The following is a 23646-nucleotide window of genomic DNA, read 5'->3' on the forward strand; positions in this document are numbered from 1 at the left end:
CAGTTTATTAGATGAGCTTGAGCTCCTTAGGGGCGGGCATTACAGTGTATCTCAGTTTATTTGTTGAGCTTGAGCTCCTCAGGGGCGGGCATTACAGTGTATCTCAGTTTATTTGTTGAGCTTGAGCTCCTCAGGGGCGGGCATTACAGTGTACCTCAGTTTATTAGATGAGCTTGAGCTCCTTGGGTGCGGGCATTGCACAATGTATCTGAGTGTGTTAGTTTATCTTCAGATCCTCAGGGGCGGGCATTACAGTGTATCTCAGTTTATTTGTTGAGCTTGAGCTCCTCAGGGGCTGGCATTACAGTGTATCTCAGTTTATTAGTTGAGCTTAAGCTTCTCAGGGGCTGGTATTACAGTGTACCTCAGTTTATTAGATGAGCTTGATCTTCTCAGGGGCTGGCATTACAGTGTATCTCAGTTTATTAGTTGAGCTTGAGCTTCTCAGGGGCTGGTATTACAGTGTACCTCAGTTTATTAGATGAGCTTGAGCTCCTTGGCTGCGGGCATTGCACAATGTATCTGTGTTAGTTTATCTTCAGATCCTCAGGGGCTGGCATTACAGTGTATTAGATGAGCTTGATCTCCTTGGGGGCGGGGCTTTAGCAATGTTCTATTTGATAAAAAATGGCAAGTGCTGTCCTAGATTTCATTGGTTGTTCCAAGGTTTGCCTAATACATAGAAAAAGCTCAAACACTGTAAAGTTTGGAATCATCCTCCATGTACTGACAACCCACCAGCTCTAGCAGAACTACAGCTCCCAGCATGCCCACTGTTATTTTCTAGCTCACTCCACTAATCAGAAGATGAATTCCCCCGGCCTCTGTATAATAATGGCCATCGGCAGCCCAACATGGTTTTCCACGATTTGTACCAAAAAAAAAGCAGCAGTCAGTGTGAATGATGCCCAACCCTGGTTGGAGATGTTTTATTTTCATGCTGAAGATCTCCCATGCGAAGAATCAAACCGGAATATGATCCGCACCAACTTAAAAAACAGCTTTCAAATTACACAAAAGTCCTCCTTAAAGGGGATGTCCTCCTTAAAGGGGATGCCCCCTTAAAGGGGATGTCTTAAGAATCCAACTGCGTGATCGACTAGGACTGATGCTGTAAGGAGAGGCAGAACACATCCATTAAAACAGATACACACCAGGCCCCTCTCATGTCATCCATGGGGGCCCCAGAGCTCAAATCCCTACAGTCAGACACTTTGTATTCTTGAGACAACCCCTTTAAAGTGGACTTAGCAAAAGTTCTTCTCGCCTTGCTTGTAAAAGTTTACATAGCAGTTTCTAAGTTAGATATATTTCTGGAAAAGGTGAGTACAAAGCTCACCTTCTCAGTGGGATTGTTACCCAGCTTTCCCAGTATCCTGAATGGTAAATAAACCTAATTCTTCACAAAAACTCTCATCCCTCACATTTCTCTAGGAAACTGTAGCAATGGCTCTAATGGTTGTAACCTTGAATGAAGTTGAAAACAGACATTAGGTTTTCACCCAGCTTTTCTACAATCCTGAAAACCCAAGTAATGCAGATATAGATGAAAGATGAGCGACAACTAGTATCAGGGCTGTAAAGGTTAGACTGTGTCACTCAGCTTTTCCAGAAACAGAGAGAACTAAGAGAAAGTCCACATGGACCAGGATTTATTTTTTCTTCATGAAAGTATGTGAACCCCCAATGCTGCGGATCGGGCCCTGTGTGTATACAGTTGTAGGGTGTCCAGTGTGGGAGGAGTCTTGCCGCCACGTTGTCACGGTCTTAGTACAGTCACTGAACGTCATCGCCTGGAAGATTGTGTACGATGGCCGCCAGGTTAGCGAGGGCCGGTGACTCTCCGACACTCGTGCATGCGGTAGGCGCACATGTAAAATATCCCTGAGAAGAGAAGAAATGGAAGAATCAGCGACTGTCATCCAACAATCATCTGCACATTCCTGACCTCACATCTTACCCGCAAAGAAGGTCATAAGCAAAGCGACCCAACCCAGGATGTACGACCAGGAGAAACGCCAATCACCAAAACGCTTCCCCAAGAAATTCACCGTAACACCCGTGTAGATCGCCATCGCCAGTAACACGAACAGAGCTGTGCACAGACAGACAGAGGCATCAGATCACAGAGGAAAATACTGCCCCCTACATACAGGAATATAACTACTATAATACTGCCCCCTACATACAGAAATATAACTACTATAATACTGCCCCCTATGTACAAGAATATAACTACTATAATACTGCCCCCTATGTACAAGAATATAACTACTATAATACTGTCCCCTATGTACAAGAATATAACTACTATAATACTGCCCCCTATGTACAGGAATATAACTACTATAATACTGCCCCCTATGTACAAGAATATAACTGCTATAATACTGCCCCTATGTACAAGAATATAATACTATAATACTGTCCCCTATGTACAAGAATATAATACTATAATACTGTCCCCTATGTACAAGAATATAACTACTATAATACTGCCCCCTATGTACAAGAATATAACTACTATTATACTGCCCTCTATGTACAGGAATATAACTACTATAATACTGCCCCCTATGTACAAGAATATAACTACTATAATATTGCCCCCATATGTACAAGAATATAACTACTATAATACTGCTCCCTATGTACAAGAATATAACTACTATAATACTGCTCCCTATGTACAAGAATATAACTACTATAATACTGCCCCCTATGTACAAGAATATAACTACTATAATACTGCCCCCTATGTACAGGAATATAATTACAATAATACTGCCCCCTATGTACAGGAATATAATTACTATAATACTGCCCCCTATGTACAAGAATATAACTACTATAATACTGCCCCCTATGTACAAGAATATAACTACTATAATACTGCCCCCTATGTACAAGAATATAACTACTATAATACTGCTCCCTATGTACAGGAATATAACTACTATAATACTGCCCCCTATGTACAAGAATATAACTACTATAATACTGCCACCTATGTACAAGTATATAACTACTATAATACTGCCCCCTATGTACAGAATTATAACTACTATAATACTGCCCCCTATGTACAAGAAAATAACTACTATAATACTGCCCCCTATGTACAGGAATATAACTGCTATAATACTGCCCCCTATGTACAAGTATATAACTACTATAATACTGCCCCCTATGTACAAGAATATAACTACTATAATACTGCCCCCTATGTACAAGTATATAACTACTATAATACTGCCCCCTATGTACAGGAATATAACTACTATAATACTGCCACTTATGTACAGGAATATAACTACTATAAAACTGCCCCTATGTACAGGAATATAACTACTATAATACTGCCCCCTATGTACCAGAATATAACTACTATAATACTGCTCCTATGTACAGGAATATAACTACTATAATACTGCCCCCTATGTACAGGAATATAACTACTATAATACTGCCCCCTATGTACAAGAATATAACTGCTATAATACTGCCCCCTATGTACAAGAATATAACTACTATAATACTGCCCCCTATGTACCAGAATATAACTACTATAATACTGCCCCCTATGTACAAGAATATAACTACTATAATACTGCCCCCCATGTACAGGAATATAACTACTATAATACTGCCCCCTATGTACAGGAATATAACTACTATAATACTGCCCCCTATGTACAAGAATATAACTACTATAATACTGCCCCCTATGTACCAGAATATAAGTACTATAATACTGCTCCTATGTACAGGAATATAACTACTATAATACTGCCCCCTATGTACTAGAATATAACTACTATAATACTGCCCCCTATGTACGAGAATATAACTACTATAATACTGCCCCTATGTACAAGAATATAACTACTATAATACTGCCCCTATGTACAGGAATATAACTACTATATTACTGCCCCCTATGTACAAGAATATAACTACTATAATACTGCCCCCTATGTACAAGAATATAACTACTATAATACTGCCCCTATGTACAAGAATATAATACTATAATACTGTCCCCTATGTACAAGAATATAATACTATAATACTGTCCCCTATGTACAAGAATATAACTACTATAATACTGCCCCTATGTACAAGAATATAACTACTATAATACTGCCCCCTATGTACAAGAATATAACTACTATAATACTGCCCTCTATGTACAGGAATATAACTACTATAATACTGCCCCCTATGTACAAGAATATAACTACTATAATATTGCCCCCATATGTACAAGAATATAACTACTATAATACTGCCCCCTATGTACAAGAATATAACTACTATAATACTGCTCCCTATGTACAAGAATATAACTACTATAATACTGCTCCCTATGTACAAGAATATAACTACTATAATACTGCCCCTATGTACAAGAATATAACTACTATAATACTGCCCCCTATGTACAGGAATATAACTACTATAATACTGCTCCCTATGTACAAGAATATAACTACTATAATACTGCCCCCTATGTACAAGAATATAACTACTATAATACTGCTCCCTATGTACAAGAATATAACTACTATAATACTGCCCCTATGTACAAGAATATAACTACTATAATACTGCCCCCTATATACAAGAATATAACTACTATAATACTGCTCCCTATGTACAAGAATATAACTACTATAATACTGCTCCCTATGTACAAGAATATAACTACTATAATACTGCCCCTATGTACAAGAATATAACTACTATAATACTGCCACCTATGTACAAGAATATAACTACTATAATACTGCCCCCTATGTACAAGAATATAACTACTATAATACTGCCCCCTATGTACAAGAATATAACTACTATAATACTGCCCCCTATGTACAAGAATATAACTACTATAATACCGCCCCCTATGTACAAGAATATAACTACTATAATAACGCCCCCTATGAACAAGAATATAACTGCTATAATACCGCCCCCTATGTACAGGAATATAACTACTATAATACCGCCCCTTATGTACAAGAATATAACTACTATAATACTGCCACCTATGTACAAAGAATATAACTACTATAATACTGCCCCCTATGTACAAGAATATAACTACTATAATACTGCCCCCTATGTACAAGAATATAACTACTATAATACCGCCCCTTATGTACAAGAATATAACTACTATAATACTGCCCCCTATGTACAAGAATATAACTACTATAATACTGCCCCCTATGTACAGGAATATAACTACTATAATACTGCCACCTATGTACAAGAATATAACTACTATAATACTGCCCCCTATGTACAAGAATATAACTACTATAATACCGCCCCTTATGTACAAGAATATAACTACTATAATACTGCCCCCTATGTACAAGAATGTAACTACTATAATACTGCCACCTATGTACAAGAATATAACTACTATAATACTGCCCCCTATGTACAAGAATATAACTACTATAATACTGCCCCCTATGTACAAGAATATAACTACTATAATACTGCCCCCTATGTATAGGAATATAACTACTATAATACTGCCCCCTATGTACAGGAATATAACTACTATAATACTGCCCCTATGTACAAGAATATAACTACTATAATACTGCCCCCTATGTACAAGAATATAACTACTATAATACTGCCACCTATGTACAAAGAATATAACTACTATAATACTGCCCCCTATGTACAAGAATATAACTACTATAATACTGCCCCCTATGTACAAGAATATAACTACTATAATACCGCCCCCTATGTACAAGAATATAACTACTATAATACTGCCCTCTATGTACAGGAATATAACTACTATAATACTGCCCCCTATGTACAAGAATATAACTACTATAATACTGCCCCTATGTACAAGAATATAACTAATATAATACTGCCCCTATGTACAAGAATATAACTACTATAATACTTCCCCTATGTACAAGAATATAACTACTATAATACTGCCCCTTATGTACAAGAATATAACTACTATAATACTGCCCCTTGTGTACAAGAATATAACTACTATAATACTGCCCCCTATGTACAGGAATATAACTACTATAATACTGCCCCTATGTACAAGAATATAACTACTATAATACTGCCCCCTATGTACAGGAATATAACTGCTATAATACTGCCCCCTATGTACAGGAATATAACTACTATAATACTGCCCACTATGTACAAGAATATAACTACTATAATACTGCCCCCTATGTACAAGAATATAACTACTATAATACTGCCCCCTATGTACAGTAATATAACTAATATAATACTGCCCCCTATGTACAAGAATATAACCAATATAATACTGCCCCCTATGTACAGGAATATAACTACTATAATACTGCCCCCTATGTACAGGAATATAACTACTATAATACTGCCCCCTATGTACAGGAATATAACTACTATAATACTACCCCCTATGTACAAGAATATAACTACTATAATACTGCCCCCTATGTACAGGAATATAACTACTATAATACTTCCCCCTATGTACAGGAATATAACTTCTATAATACTGACCCCTATGTACAAGAATATAACTACTATAATACTGACCCCTATGTACAAGAATATAACTACTATAATACTGCCCCCTATGTACAAGAATATAACTACTATAATACTGCCCCCTATGTACAGGAATATAACTACTATAATACTGCCCCCTATGTACAAGAATATAACTACTATAATACTGCCCCCTATGTACAAGAATATAACTACTATAATACTACCCCCTATGTACAAGAATATAACTACTATAATACTGCCCCCTATGTACAAGAATATAACTACTATAATACTGCCCCCTATGTACAAGAATATAACTACTATAATACTGCCCCCTATGTACAGGAATATAACTACTATAATACTGCCCCCTATGTACAAGAATATAACTACTATAATACTGCCCCCTATGTACAGGAATATAACTACTATAATACTGTTCCCTGTGTACAAGAATATAACTACTATAATACTGCGCCCTATGTACAAGAATATAACTACTATAATACTGCCCCCTATGTACAAGAATATAACTACTATAATACTGCCCCCTATGTACAAGAATATAACTACTATAATACTGCCCCCTATGTACAAGAATATAACTACTATAATACTGCCCCCTATGTACAGGAATATAACTACTATAATACTGCCCCCTATGTACAAGAATATAACTACTATAATACTGCCCCCTATGTACAAGAATATAACTGCTATAAAACTGCCCCCTATGTACAAGAATATAACTACTATAATACTGCCCCCATGTACAATAATATAACTACTATAATACTGCCCCGTATGTACAAGAATATACCTACTATAATACTGCCCCCTATGTACAAGAATATAACTACTATAATACTGCCCCCTATGTACAGGAATATAACTACTATAATACTGCTCCCTATGTACAAGAATATAACTACTATAATACTGCCCCCTATGTACAGGAATATAACTGCTATAATACTGCCCCCTATGTACAGGAATATAACTACTATAATACTGCCCCCTATGTACAAGAATATAACTACTATAATACTGCCCCCTATGTACAAGAATATAACTACTATAATACTGCCCCCTATGTACAGGAATATAACTACTATAATACTTCCCCCTATGTACAGGAATATAACTTCTATAATACTGACCCCTATGTACAAGAATATAACTACTATAATACTGACCCCTATGTACAAGAATATAACTACTATAATACTGCCCCCTATGTACAAGAATATAACTACTATAATACTGCCCCCTATGTACAGGAATATAACTACTATAATACTGTCCCCTATGTACAAGTATATAACTACTATAATACTGCTCCCTATGTACAAGAATATAACTACTATAATACTGTCCCCCATGTACAAGTATATAACTACTATAATACTGCTCCCTATGTACAGGATATAACTACTATAATACTGACCCCTATGTACAAGAATATAACTACTATAATACTGCCCCCTATGTACAAGAATATAACTACTATAATACTGCCCCCTATGTACAGGAATATAACTACTATAATACTGCCCCCTATGTACAAGAATATAACTACTATAATACTGACCCCTATGTACAAGAATATAACTACTATAATACTACCCCCTATGTACAAGAGTATAACTACTATAATACTGCCCCCTATGTACAAGAATATAACTACTATAATACTGCCCCCTATGTACAAGAATATAACTACTATAATACTGCCCCCTATGTACAGGAATATAACTACTATAATACTGCCCCCTATGTACAAGAATATAACTACTATAATACTGCCCCCTGTGTACAGGAATATAACTACTATAATACTGCCCCCTATGTACAAGAATATAACTACTATAATACTGCCCCCTATGTACAGGAATATAACTACTATAATACTGTTCCCTATGTACAAGAATATAACTACTATAATACTGCGCCCTATGTACAAGAATATAACTACTATAATACTGCCCCCTATGTACAAGAATATAACTACTATAATACTGCCCCCTATGTACAAGAATATAACTACTATAATACTGCCCCCTATGTACAAGAATATAACTACTATAATACTGCCCCATATGTACAGGAATATAATTACTATAATACTGCCCCCTATGTACAGGAATATAACTACTATAATACTGCCCCTATGTACAGGAATATAACTACTATAATACTGCCCCTTATGTACAAGAATATAACTACTATAATACTGCCCCCTATGTACAAGAATATAACTACTATAATACTGCCCCCTATGTACAAGAATATAACTACTATAATACTGCCCCCTATGTACAAGAATATAACTACTATAATACTGCCCCCTATGTACAGGAATATAACTACTATAATACTGCCCCCTATGTACAAGAATATAACTACTATAATACTGCCCCCTATGTACAGGAATATAACTGCTATAATACCGCCCCCTATGTACAGGAATATAACTACTATAACACTGCCCCTATGTACAGGAATATAACTACTATAATACTGCCCCCTATGTACAGGAATATAACTACTATAATACTGCCCCCTATGTACAAGAATATAACTACTATAATACTGCCCCCTATGTACAAGAATATAACTACTATAATACTGCCCCTATGTACAAGAATATAACTACTATAATACTGCCCCCTATGTACAAGAATATAACTACTATAATACTGCCCCCTATGTACAGGAATATAACTACTATAATACTGCCCCCTATGTACAGGGATATAACTACTATAATACTGACCCCTATGTACAGGAATATAACTACTATAACACTGCCCCCTATGTACAAGAATATAACTACTATAATACTGCCCCCTATGTACAAGAATATAACTACTATAATACTGCCCCTATGTACAAGAATATAACTACTATAATACTGCCCCCTATGTACAAGAATATAACTACTATAATACTGCCCCCTATGTACAGGAATATAACTACTATAATACTGCCCCCTATGTACAGGGATATAACTACTATAATACTGACCCCTATGTACAGGAATATAACTACTATAATACTGCCCCCTATGTACAAGAATATAACTACTATAATACTGCCCCCTATGTACAAGATTATAACTACTATAATACTGCCTCCTATGTACAGGGATATAACTACTATAATACTGACCCCTATGTACAGGAATATAACTACTATAATACTGCCCCCTATGTACAAGAATATAACTACTATAATACTGCCCCCTATGTACAAGATTATAACTACTATAATACTGCCCCCTATGTACAGGAATATAACTACTATAATACTGCCCCCTATGTACAGGTATATAACTACTATAATACTGACCCCTATGTACAGGAATATAACTACTATAACACTGCCCCCTATGTACAAGAATATAACTACTATAATACTGCCCCCTATGTACAAGAATATAACTACTATAATACTGCCCCTATGTACAAGAATATAACTACTATAATACTGCCCCTATGTACAGGAATATAACTACTATAATACTGCCCCCTATGTACAAGAATATAACTACTATAATACTGCCCCCTATGTACAAGAATATAACTACTATAATACTGCCCCCTATGTACAGGAATATAACTACTATAATACTGCCCCCTATGTACAGGGATATAACTACTATAATACTGACCCCTATGTACAGGAATATAACTACTATAATACTGCCCCCTATGTACAAGAATATAACTACTATAATACTGCCCCCTATGTACAAGATTATAACTACTATAATACTGCCTCCTATGTACAGGGATATAACTACTATAATACTGCCCCCTATGTACAAGAATATAACTACTATAATACTGCCCCCTATGTACAAGATTATAACTACTATAATACTGCCCCCTATGTACAGGAATATAACTACTATAATACTGCCCCTATGTACAAGAATATAACTACTATAATACTGCCCCCTATGTACAAGATTATAACTACTATAATACTGCCCCCTATGTACAGGAATATAACTACTATAATACTGCCCCTATGTACAAGAATATAACTACTATAACACTGCCCCCTATGTACAGGAATATAACTACTATAATACTGCCCCCTGTCTTCTATAAATGGTATATACTCTGTCACTCACTGGAGATGAAGAACATGATTCCTGCAGCAAACGATCTGTTAAATCTCTGGAAAGTAGAGAAATGAGCGAAGGATAAGATGCCGGCGATGATCCCGGCGAAGCAGGATAGTGTGGAGAGGATCATGAAGGCGCGTGTAGCGTTCCAATACGCTGAAAGAGAAAAATAGTTCAGTTCTATGGGAAACCATTGTGTCCAACACGAAGTTAAAGGGGTTTTCCCACAAACTAATGTTAGGCCCCATCCACGGGAAAACGAGGGGTCCCAGGCACCTCCATCAGACCCCTTGCCGCTCCTCAGAGTAATGGACCAGATGGTTGCACATGACTGTTGTGCTCCATTAAACTCTATGGAGCTGACAGAGATTGCGCATGCGCGCGTCCATGTGACCGCTGTACCGTAGCACGGTGGGCACACGTCGGCGCCTGGGAGAGGAGGAGGGGGTGAGCGAGTACTATGGGGAAAGCTAGGACATGTGTTATCATTCTCCTGGCTGCGGAACGCTGCAGCGCTGCACCGTACCACTCCCGTATGGCGCCATGCGCCCATTGCCGTCTATGGTGGACATATATACATCCCCCATACGGTCGTGTGAATATAGCTTTGTGGAGTGATGAGGGGTAGGTCGGACCTCTCGTTTTCGTGATCTGTGGGGGTCTCAGCACTGATCAGCGAGTTAGGCCGATCCCGTGAATGGGGCCTAACTTGTTAAGCAGTGCGGGCCGGGGGTGACTCCTGCGGGGGGTGGGGGGTGACTCCTGCGGGGACAAGGTGTAAGGTAACGCGGCCACTTACCGATGCTCTCCGTCTGCATGTAGCATTTTCCGGTCACACAATATCTCCAGAGTCCTTGGTGAGCAAATGCCCCCGACAATCGGTACTGCATCCAGTAGTCTGTTGCCGTGGAGACAACCAGGAGGATGTTACCCACACAGGCGCAGAAGAGACCTCCACCCATAAAGCTGTACATCCTGACCACAGCAGAGGTGCCTGCAGGAGAGGACAGGTCAGACCCACGAGAGGGAGAGGCAGCGCCCCACAGCACACAATTATACACTCATATACATTATATACGTGTACCTACTGTACATACAGTTCTTCACTCATACACTCATGTGCTGTGCCGTATACAGGCGTCCAGCATATCTACACACATATGGTATATAAAATACCCTGCACCACACACAGCACATTACATATATAGACCATATACACACCACAGATACACCATATATATGTTATGTGCAGTATAATATCTATATAATACACTGCATTTTTTAGTGTGTTAGCTTGGATTACGGGGCCCCCTGACACTGTGGGCCCCATAGCAGCTGCTGTGGCTGTTACCCCTGTAGTTACGCCCCTGATAGATAGAGGTAAGATAAAGAGATAGATAGTTATAGACAGAGATTTATAGAGCGATATGATGTAGATAGGTGATAGATACCTAGATGTCTGTCTATCTACCTCTGATTTACCCAATGCTGGACCCCCCAGAGTAGTAGAAGATCCTCCGGTGACCCAAGCTCTGACCTGATTCTGGAGCACAGGGTACAGAACAGAGGAGAAGCCAGTTTGGATACTATTTGCATCTATCTCTCAGGGGCTGAGGATCGGCCTCCATAATCATTTTATCTGATGGGCCCAAGAATCCCCAAGTGTGACAATGTATCTACCTGTTTATCTACCAATGTATCTATCGCACTTCTTCCTATCTATCCACTATCTATCTCATACCTACATCTCTCTCACTTCTACCTATGTATCTATTATCTATGGGGGTCATTTATCACGTTTTCCTCTTGTTTCTCTGCTATTTGTGCCTTTTTCTTGCCTCTTTTTTTTGCCCCTCCTTTGTCTTTGTCGTCTCAGCTCATTTCTTTTTTTGACTTTTTAGGTGCAGATTTTTCCCCACCTCCTTTCATAGTCTTTCCTACACCTGGTCAGGACCAAAGTGTTTTTGAGCGATTATTTGCACTCATTTAGGCACAGATCGATGATAAATCAGGCGCAAACATCTAGGAGCACGAGAAATACAAAGACAAATTAGGCGCAAACCAGGAAACTGCTGCACGGCGACGGAAAAAGCCGCAAAAAGCTGGAGAAATACTCAATGCACCCAAAAAGTCGCTTAAATACACCCCAAAAAAACACTCATCAGACTAGGATAAATCTGCCCCTATATATCTGTCTAGTCAAAATGTTTTTTTTTTCTTTTGTGTTTTTTTGGGAATTTGCACTTTTTTGGTGACTTTTTCCAGAGTTCTCTGCAGCTCGTGTTGCATTGGTTTTTGCTGCTTGGCGCCAAATTTATCATCAAGCTGCACCTGCTGACAGATGGTGGCGCGAGATTTATCATTGAGTCGTGCCCCAAAAAGCTGCAAAAAAAAAAACTTTGCAAATTCATTCCTGTCCTCAGTAAGTGTAAAAAAAAACTGTTTTGTGTAGGTTGTGCCAAAAATTGTGCAAATTTGAGAAATTGCTCAAAAATCAGTCCAAAGGGTAAATCAAAGAGCGGAAGGGCACAAAAGACTAAGATACATCTGCCCCACCAGGGGAGGGACACAAATATTTTGGACTGAATTTTATCTATAAAAAAATAATTTCAAAAATATTTCACATTAAGGGAAATCTGCGGAATGTTGGAAATGTTACATTTCCTGCAGCGCTGGATACATTGTGTCCTGGCTCCTTCTCTCGGGTTCTGTGCTGGGGCCGTGTACTCAGGTGAGTTGTTGTCTGGCCACTTACCTGTACGTCCTTAGTAGAGGTGATCAGACCGAGCTCCTCACTCCAGCCCCGAGCAGCGCTGAAAGGAATCGCACTAGGCTGCCGTCCAAAAAACCCATCCTGCTCCCGGGCGCGGGGAGGGTTTCTGTTGACGCAGGTAAAATCTTTTTTACCTCTGATACCTCCCTCTCCGGCTGATAGAAAGGGGTCAATAGCTGCCCCCGGCCCCCTCCCCGCATCTGCTTAGCTGGCACTATGGCCCCATGAATGGATGTGATGAGGGCGACAGTTTTTTCCAGAGAACCGGGCCCCACGGAACAAAGACGGACAGGGTTAACCCCTTTATGGCTGACCCATGATTTGTTTTGTTTCAGGGTCGGCACCTGATCAGTGACTTGTGTCACACACGACCCGGGGGCAACACGGGGGCAACATGTGATACATAGTCATATCTACACATAGGAAGACCGGGAGCTCATCATACATATTCTACATATCTATCTCATGTCTGTCTATCTATCTATCTATCTATCTCCTATCTATCTCCTATCTATCTATCTATCTCCTATCTATCTCATGTCTATCTATCTCATGTCTATCTATCTTCTATCTATCTATCTATCTATCTATCTATCTATCTATCTATCTATCTATCTCATATCTATCTCCTATCTATCTATCTCATATCTATCTATCTACCTATCTATCTATCTATCTATCTTCTATCTATCTATCTATCTATCTATCTATCTATCTCCTATCTATCTATCTATCTATCTATCTCATATCTATCTATCTATCTATCTATCTATCTCCTATCTATCTATCTATCTATCTCATATCTATCTATCTATCTATCTATCTCCTATCTATCTATCTATCTCCTATCTATCTATCTATCTATCTCCTATCTATCTATCTATCTATCTATCTATCTATCTATCTATCTTCTATCTATCTATCTATCTATCTATCTCCTATCTATCTATCTCCTATCTATCTATCTCCTATCTATCTATCTATCTATCTATCTATCTATATATCTCATATCTATCTCCTATCTATCTATCTCCTATCTATCTATCTCCTATCTATCTATCTATCTATCTATCTATCTATCTATCTATCTCCTATCTATCTATCTATCTATCTATCTATCTATCTCCTATCTATCTATCTCCTATCTATCTATCTATCTATCTATCTATCTATCTCATATCTATCTCCTATCTATCTATCTCCTATCTATCTATCTATCTATCTATCTATCTATCTATCTATCTATCTATCTCCTATCTATCTATCTCCTATCTATCTATCTATCTATCTATCTATCTATCTATCTCATATCTATCTCCTATCTATCTATCTATCTATCTATCTATCTACCTATCTATCTTCTATCTATCTATCTATCTATCTATCTATCTATCTATCTATCTATCTCCTATCTATCTATCTATCTCCTATCTATCTATCTATCTATCTATCTATCTATCTATCTATCTATCTATCTCCTATCTATCTATCTATACATCTCATTTCTAATTATCAAAACAAAAAGGATTCAGCCGCACCAGAGGGAGTTGGGTGCACACCTTATGGATTTGATTGAATCCTTAATATAGAAATGGAAAAAAATTGCAGCACCCCCGCAGGGCCGGATTAACGCTGGTGGGGGCCTAAATTGAATGTAGTTCAGACAGGGAACAGCAATCACTATATACAGCTCCCCCAGTAATCACTATATACAGCTCCCCCAGTAATCACTATATACAGCTTCCCCAGTAATCACTATATACAGCCCCCCCCCAGCAATCACTATATACAGCTCCCCCAGCAATCACTATATACAGCTCCCCCAGCAATCACTATATACAGCCCCCCAGCAATCACTATATACAGCTCCTCCAGTAATCACTATATACAGCTCCCCCAGTAATCACTATATACAGCTCCCCCAGTAATCACTGTATACAGCTCCCCCAGTAATCACTATATACAGCTCCCCCAGTAATCACTATATACAGCTCCCCCAGTAATCACTATATACAGCTCCCCCAGTAATCACTATATACAGCTTCCCCAGTAATCACTATATACAGCCCCCCCCCAGCAATCACTATATACAGCCCCCCAGCAATCACTATATACAGCTCCCCCAGTAATCACTATATACAGCCCCCCAGTAATCACTATATACAGCCCCCCAGCAATCACTATATACAGCTCCCCCAGCAATCACTATATACAGCTCCCCCAGCAATCACTATATACAGCTCCCCCAGCAATCACTATATACAGCTCCCCAGCAATCACTATATACAGCTCCCCCAGCAATCACTATATACAGCTCCCCCAGCAATCACTGTATACAGCTCCCCCAGCAATCACTATATACAGCTCCCCCAGCAATCACTATATACAGCTCCCCCAGTAATCACTATATACAGCTCCCCCAGCAATCACTATATACAGCTCCCCCAGCAATCACTATATACTGCTCCCCCAGCAATCACTATATACAGCTCCCCCAGCAATCACTATATACAGCTCCCCCAGCAATCACTATATACAGCTCCCCCAGAAATCACTGTATACAGCTCCCCCCAGCAATCACTATATACAGCTCCTCCAGCAATCACTATATACAGCTCCCCCAGCAATCACTGTATACAGCTCCCCCAGTAATCACTATATACAGCTCCCCCAGCAATCACTGTATACAGCTCCCCCAGCAATCACTATATACAGCTCCCCCAGCAATCACTATATACAGCTCCCCCAGCAATCACTATATACAGCTCATCCAGCAATCACTATATACAGCTCCTCCTGCAATCACTGTATACAGTTCACCCAGCAATCACTATATACAGCTCCCCCAGCAATCACTATATACAGCTCCCCCAGCAATCACTGTATACAGCTCCCCCAGTAATCACTATATACAGCTCCCCCAGCAATCACTATATACAGCTCCCCCAGCAATCACTATATACAGCTCCCCCAGCAATCACTGTATACAGCTCCCTAGTAATCACTATATACAGCTCCCCCAGCAATCACTATATACAGCCCCCCCAGTAATCACTATATACAGCTTCCCCAGTAATCACTATATACAGCCCCCCCCCAGCAATCACTATATACAGCTCCCCCAGCAATCACTATATACAGCTCCCCCAGCAATCACTATATACAGCCCCCCAGCAATCACTATATACAGCTCCTCCAGTAATCACTATATACAGCTCCCCCAGTAATCACTATATACAGCTCCCCCAGTAATCACTGTATACAGCTCCCCCAGTAATCACTATATACAGCTCCCCCAGTAATCACTATATACAGCTCCCCCAGTAATCACTATATACAGCTCCCCCAGTAATCACTATATACAGCTTCCCCAGTAATCACTATATACAGCCCCCCCCCAGCAATCACTATATACAGCCCCCCAGCAATCACTATATACAGCTCCCCCAGTAATCACTATATACAGCCCCCCAGTAATCACTATATACAGCCCCCCAGCAATCACTATATACAGCTCCCCCAGCAATCACTATATACAGCTCCCCCAGCAATCACTATATACAGCTCCCCAGCAATCACTATATACAGCTCCCCCAGCAATCACTATATACAGCTCCCCCAGCAATCACTGTATACAGCTCCCCCAGCAATCACTATATACAGCTCCCCCAGCAATCACTATATACAGCTCCCCCAGTAATCACTATATACAGCTCCCCCAGCAATCACTATATACAGCTCCCCCAGCAATCACTATATACTGCTCCCCCAGCAATCACTATATACAGCTCCCCCAGCAATCACTATATACAGCTCCCCCAGCAATCACTATATACAGCTCCCCCAGAAATCACTGTATACAGCTCCCCCCAGCAATCACTATATACAGCTCCTCCAGCAATCACTATATACAGCTCCCCCAGCAATCACTGTATACAGCTCCCCCAGTAATCACTATATACAGCTCCCCCAGCAATCACTGTATACAGCTCCCCCAGCAATCACTATATACAGCTCCCCCAGCAATCACTATATACAGCTCCCCCAGCAATCACTATATACAGCTCATCCAGCAATCACTATATACAGCTCCTCCTGCAATCACTGTATACAGTTCACCCAGCAATCACTATATACAGCTCCCCCAGCAATCACTATATACAGCTCCCCCAGCAATCACTGTATACAGCTCCCCCAGTAATCACTATATACAGCTCCCCCAGCAATCACTATATACAGCTCCCCCAGCAATCACTATATACAGCTCCCCCAGCAATCACTGTATACAGCTCCCCAGTAATCACTATATACAGCTCCCCCAGTAATCACTATATACAGCTCCCCCAGCAATCACTATATACAGCTCCCCCAGCAATCACTATATACAGCTCCCCCAGCAATCACTGTATACAGCTCCCCCAGCAATTACTGTATACAGCTCCCCCAGCAATCACTATATACAGCCTCCCAGTAATCACTATATACAGCTCCCCAGCAATCACTATTTACAGCTCTCCCAGCAATCACTATATACAGCTCCCCCAGCAATCACTATATACAGCTCCCCCAGCAATCACTGTATACAGCCCCCCAGCAATCACTATATACAGCTCCCCCAGCAATCACTGTATACAGCCCCCCAGCAATCACTATATACAGCTCCTCCAGTAATCACTATATACAGCTCCCCCAGCAATCACTGTATACAGCTCCCCCAGCAATCACTGTATACAGCTCCCAGTAATCACTATATACAGCTCCCCCAGCAATCACTATATACAGCTCCCTCAGCAATCACTATATACAGCTCCCCCAGCAATCACTATATACAGCTCCCCCAGCAATCACTGTATACAGCTCCCCAGTAATCACTATATACAGCTTCCCAGCAATAACTATTTACAGCTCCCCCAGCAATCACTATATACAGCTCCCCCAGCAATCACTATATACAGCTCCCCCAGCAATCACTGTATACAGCCCCCCAGCAATCACTATATACAGCTCCCCCAGCAATCACTGTATACAGCCCCCCAGCAATCACTATATACAGCTCCCCCAGCAATCACTATATACAGCTCCCCCAGCAATCACTATATACAGCTCCCTCAGCAATCACTATATACAGCTTCCCAGCAATAACTATTTACAGCTCCCCCAGCAATCACTATATACAGCTCCCCCAGCAATCACTATATACAGCTCCCCCAGCAATCACTGTATACAGCCCCCCAGCAATCACTATATACAGCTCCCCCAGCAATCACTATATACAGCCCCCCAGCAATCACTATATACAGCTCCTCCAGTAATCACTATATACAGCTCCCCCAGCAATCACTATATACAGCTCCCTCAGCAATCACTATATACAGCTCCCCCAGCAATCACTATATACAGCTCCCCCAGCAATCACTATATACAGCTCCCCAGCAATCACTGTATACAGCTCCCCCAGCAATCACTGTATACAGCTCCCCCAGCAATCACTATATACAGCTCCCCCAGCAATCACTATATACAGCCCCCCAGCAATCACTATATACAGCCCCCAAGTAATCACTGTATACAGCTCCCCCAGCAATCACTATATACAGCCCCCCAGTAATCACTGTATACAGCTTCCAGTAATCCCTGTATACAGCCCCCAGCAATCACTATATATACAGCTCCCCAGCAATCACTACATACAGCTCCCCCAGCAATCACTATATACAGCTCCCCCAGCAATCACTATATACAGCTCCCCCAGCAATCACTATATACAGCTCCCCCAGCAATCATTATATACAGCTCCCCAGCATTAACTGTATACAGCTCCCAGCAATCACTGTATACAGCTCCCCAGTAATCACTATATACAGCTTCCCAGCAATCACTATTTACAGCTCCCAGTAATCACTATATACAGCTCCTCCAGTAATCACTATATACAGCTCCCCCAGCAATCACTATATACAGCTCCCCCAGCAATCACTATATACAGCCTCCCAGTAATCACTATATACAGCTCCCCCAGTAATCACTATATACAGCTCCCCCAGTAATCACTATATACAGCTCCCCCAGCAATCACTATATACAGCTCCCCAGCAATCACTGTATACAGCTCCCCCAACAATCACTATATACAGCTCCCCCAGCAATCACTATATACAGCTCCCCCAGCAATCACTATATACAGCTCCCCAGTAATCACTATATACAGCTCCCCCAGCAATCACTATATACAGCTCCCCCAGCAACCACTGGATACAGCTCCCCCAGCAATCATTATATACAGCTCCCCCAGCAATCACTATATACAGCTCCCCCAGCAATCACTATATACAGCCCCCCAGCAATCACTATATACAGCTCCCCCAGCAATCACTATATACAGCCCCCCAGCAATTACTATATACAGCTCCCCCAGCAATCACTATATACAGCCCCCCAGTAATCACTGTATACAGCTCCCCCAGTAATCCCTACATACAGCTCCCCCAGCAATCACTATATACAGCTCCCCCAGCAATCACTATATACAGCTCCCCCTGCAATCACTATATACAGCTCCCCAGCAATCACTGTATACAGCTCCCCCAGCAATCACTATATACAGCTCCCCCAGCAATCACTGTATACAGCTCCCCAGTAATCACTATATACAGCTCCCCAGCAATCACTATTTACAGCTCCCCCAGCAATCACTATATACAGCTCCCCCAGCAATCACTATATACAGCTCCCTCAGCAATCACTATATACAGCTCCCCCAGCAATCACTATATACAGCTCCTCCAGTAATCACTATATACAGCTCCCCCAGCAATCACTATATACAGCTCCCTCAGCAATCACTATATACAGCTCCCCCAGCAATCACTATATACAGCTCCCCCAGCAATCACTATATACAGCTCCCCCAGCAATCACTGTATACAGCCCCCCAGCAATCACTATATACAGCTCCCCCAGCAATCACTGTATACAGCCCCCCAGCAATCACTATATACAGCTCCCCCAGCAATCACTATATACAGCTCCTCCAGTAATCACTATATACAGCTCCCCCAGCAATCACTATATACAGCTCCCTCAGCAATCACTATATACAGCTCCCCCAGCAATCACTATATACAGCTCCCCCAGCAATCACTGTATACAGCTCCCCCAGCAATCACTATATACAGCCCCCCAGTAATCACTGTATACAGCTCCCCCAGCAATCACTATATACAGCCCCCCAGTAATCACTGTATACAGCTTCCAGTAATCCCTGTATAAAGCCCCCAGCAATCACTATATATACAGCTCCCCAGCAATCACTACATACAGCTCCCCCAGCAATCACTATATGCAGCTCCCCCAGCAATCACTATATAAAGCTCCCCCAGCAATCACTATATACAGCTCCCCCAGCAATCATTATATACAGCTCCCCAGCATTAACTGTATACAGCTCCCAGCAATCACTGTATACAGCTCCCCAGTAATCACTATATACAGCTTCCCAGCAATCACTATTTACAGCTCCCCCAGCAATCACTATATACAGCTCCCCCAGCAATCACTATATACAGCTCCCCCAGCAATCACTATATACAGCTCCCCCAGCAATCACTGTATACAGCCCCCCAGCAATCACTATATACAGCTCCCCCAGCAATCACTGTATACAGCCCCCCAGCAATCACAATATACAGCTCCCCCAGCAATCACTATATACAACTCCCCCAGCAATTACTATATACAGCTCCCCCCAGCAATCACTATATACAGCTCCCCCAGGAATCACTATATACAGCTCCCACAGCAATCACTATATACAGCCCCCCAGTAATCACTATATACAGCTCCTCCAGCAATCGCTATATACAGCTCCCCGAGCAATCACTATATACAGCTCCCCCAGCAATCACTATATACAGCTCCCCTGTAATCACTATATACAGCTCCCCCAGCAATTACTATATATACAGCTGCCCCAGCAATCACTATATACAGCTCCCCCAGCAATCACTATATACAGCTCCCCAAGCAATCACTATATACAGCTCCCCCAGTAATCACTATATACAGACCCCAGTAATCACTGTATACAGCTCCCCCAGTAATCACTATATACAGCTCCCCCAGTAATCACTATATACAGCTCCCCCGGTAATCACTATATACAGCCCCCCAGTAATCACTATATACAGCTCCCCCAGTAATCACTGTATACAGCTCCCCAGCAATCACTATATACAGCCCCCCAGCAATCACTATATACAGCTCCCCCAGCAATCACTGTATACAGCCCCCCAGCAATCACTATATACAGCTCCCCCAGCAATCACTATATACAGCTCCTCCAGTAATCACTATATACAGCTCCCCCAGCAATCACTATATACAGCTCCCTCAGCAATCACTATATACAGCTCCCCCAGCAATCACTATATACAGCTCCCCCAGCAATCACTATATACAGCTCCCCCAGCAATCACTATATACAGCTCCCCAAGCAATCACTATATACAGCTCCCCCAGCAATCACTGTATACAGCCCCCCAGCAATCACTATATACAGCTCCCCCAGCAATCACTGTATACAGCCCCCCAGCAATCACTATATACAGCTCCCCCAGCAATCACTATATACAGCTCCTCCAGTAATCACTATATACAGCTCCCCCAGCAATCACTATATACAGCTCCCTCAGCAATCACTATATACAGCTCCCCCAGCAATCACTATATACAGCTCCCCCAGCAATCACTATATACAGCCCCCCAGTAATCACTGTATACAGCTCCCCCAGCAATCACTATATACAGCCCCCCAGTAATCACTGTATACAGCTACCAGTAATCCCTGTATAAAGCCCCCAGCAATCACTATATATACAGCTCCCCAGCAATCACTACATACAGCTCCCCCAGCAATCACTGTATACAGCTCCCCCAGCAATCACTATATACAGCTCCCCCAGCAATCACTATATACAGCTCCCCCAGCAACCACTATATACAGCTCCCCCAGCAATCATTATATACAGCTCCCCAGCATTAACTGTATACAGCTCCCAGCAATCACTGTATACAGCTCCCCCAGCAATCACTATATACAGCTCCCCCAGCAATCACTATATACAGCTCCCCCTGCAATCACTATATACAGCTCCCCAGCAATCACTGTATACAGCTCCCCCAGCAATCACTATATACAGCTCCCCCAGCAATCACTGTATACAGCTCCCCAGTAATCACTATATACAGCTCCCCAGCAATCACTATTTACAGCTCCCCCAGCAATCACTATATACAGCTCCCCCAGCAATCACTATATACAGCTCCCTCAGCAATCACTATATACAGCTCCCCCAGCAATCACTATATACAGCTCCTCCAGTAATCACTATATACAGCTCCCCCAGCAATCACTATATACAGCTCCCTCAGCAATCACTATATACAGCTCCCCCAGCAATCACTATATACAGCTCCCCCAGCAATCACTATATACAGCTCCCCCAGCAATCACTGTATACAGCCCCCCAGCAATCACTATATACAGCTCCCCCAGCAATCACTGTATACAGCCCCCCAGCAATCACTATATACAGCTCCCCCAGCAATCACTATATACAGCTCCTCCAGTAATCACTATATACAGCTCCCCCAGCAATCACTATATACAGCTCCCTCAGCAATCACTATATACAGCTCCCCCAGCAATCACTATATACAGCTCCCCCAGCAATCACTGTATACAGCTCCCCCAGCAATCACTATATACAGCCCCCCAGTAATCACTGTATACAGCTCCCCCAGCAATCACTATATACAGCCCCCCAGTAATCACTGTATACAGCTTCCAGTAATCCCTGTATAAAGCCCCCAGCAATCACTATATATACAGCTCCCCAGCAATCACTACATACAGCTCCCCCAGCAATCACTATATGCAGCTCCCCCAGCAATCACTATATACAGCTCCCCCAGCAATCACTATATACAGCTCCCCCAGCAATCATTATATACAGCTCCCCAGCATTAACTGTATACAGCTCCCAGCAATCACTGTATACAGCTCCCCAGTAATCACTATATACAGCTTCCCAGCAATCACTATTTACAGCTCCCCCAGCAATCACTATATACAGCTCCCCCAGCAATCACTATATACAGCTCCCCCAGCAATCACTGTATACAGCCCCCCAGC

The 23646-nt window shown here is 41.3% G+C and overlaps 1 protein-coding gene across 1 annotated transcript; it reads right to left on the reverse strand.

Annotated features, from left to right (window-relative positions):
- Positions 1 to 898: 898 nt before the first annotated feature.
- Positions 899 to 13591, reverse strand: LOC140134577 (lens fiber membrane intrinsic protein-like). Its single transcript, XM_072154986.1, has 5 exons — positions 13437 to 13591; positions 11481 to 11675; positions 10688 to 10837; positions 1961 to 2095; positions 899 to 1884 (listed from the first exon to the last, which is right to left on the reverse strand). Exons 2-5 carry the CDS (start codon positions 11653 to 11655, stop codon positions 1823 to 1825), a joined length of 522 nt encoding a protein of 173 aa, XP_072011087.1. The 5' UTR covers positions 11656 to 11675; positions 13437 to 13591; the 3' UTR covers positions 899 to 1822.
- Between the last annotated feature and the right edge of the window lie 10055 nt (positions 13592 to 23646).

This window comes from Engystomops pustulosus, chromosome 6 (assembly GCF_040894005.1).
Source record: "Engystomops pustulosus chromosome 6, aEngPut4.maternal, whole genome shotgun sequence".
Taxonomy (NCBI): domain Eukaryota; kingdom Metazoa; phylum Chordata; class Amphibia; order Anura; family Leptodactylidae; genus Engystomops; species Engystomops pustulosus.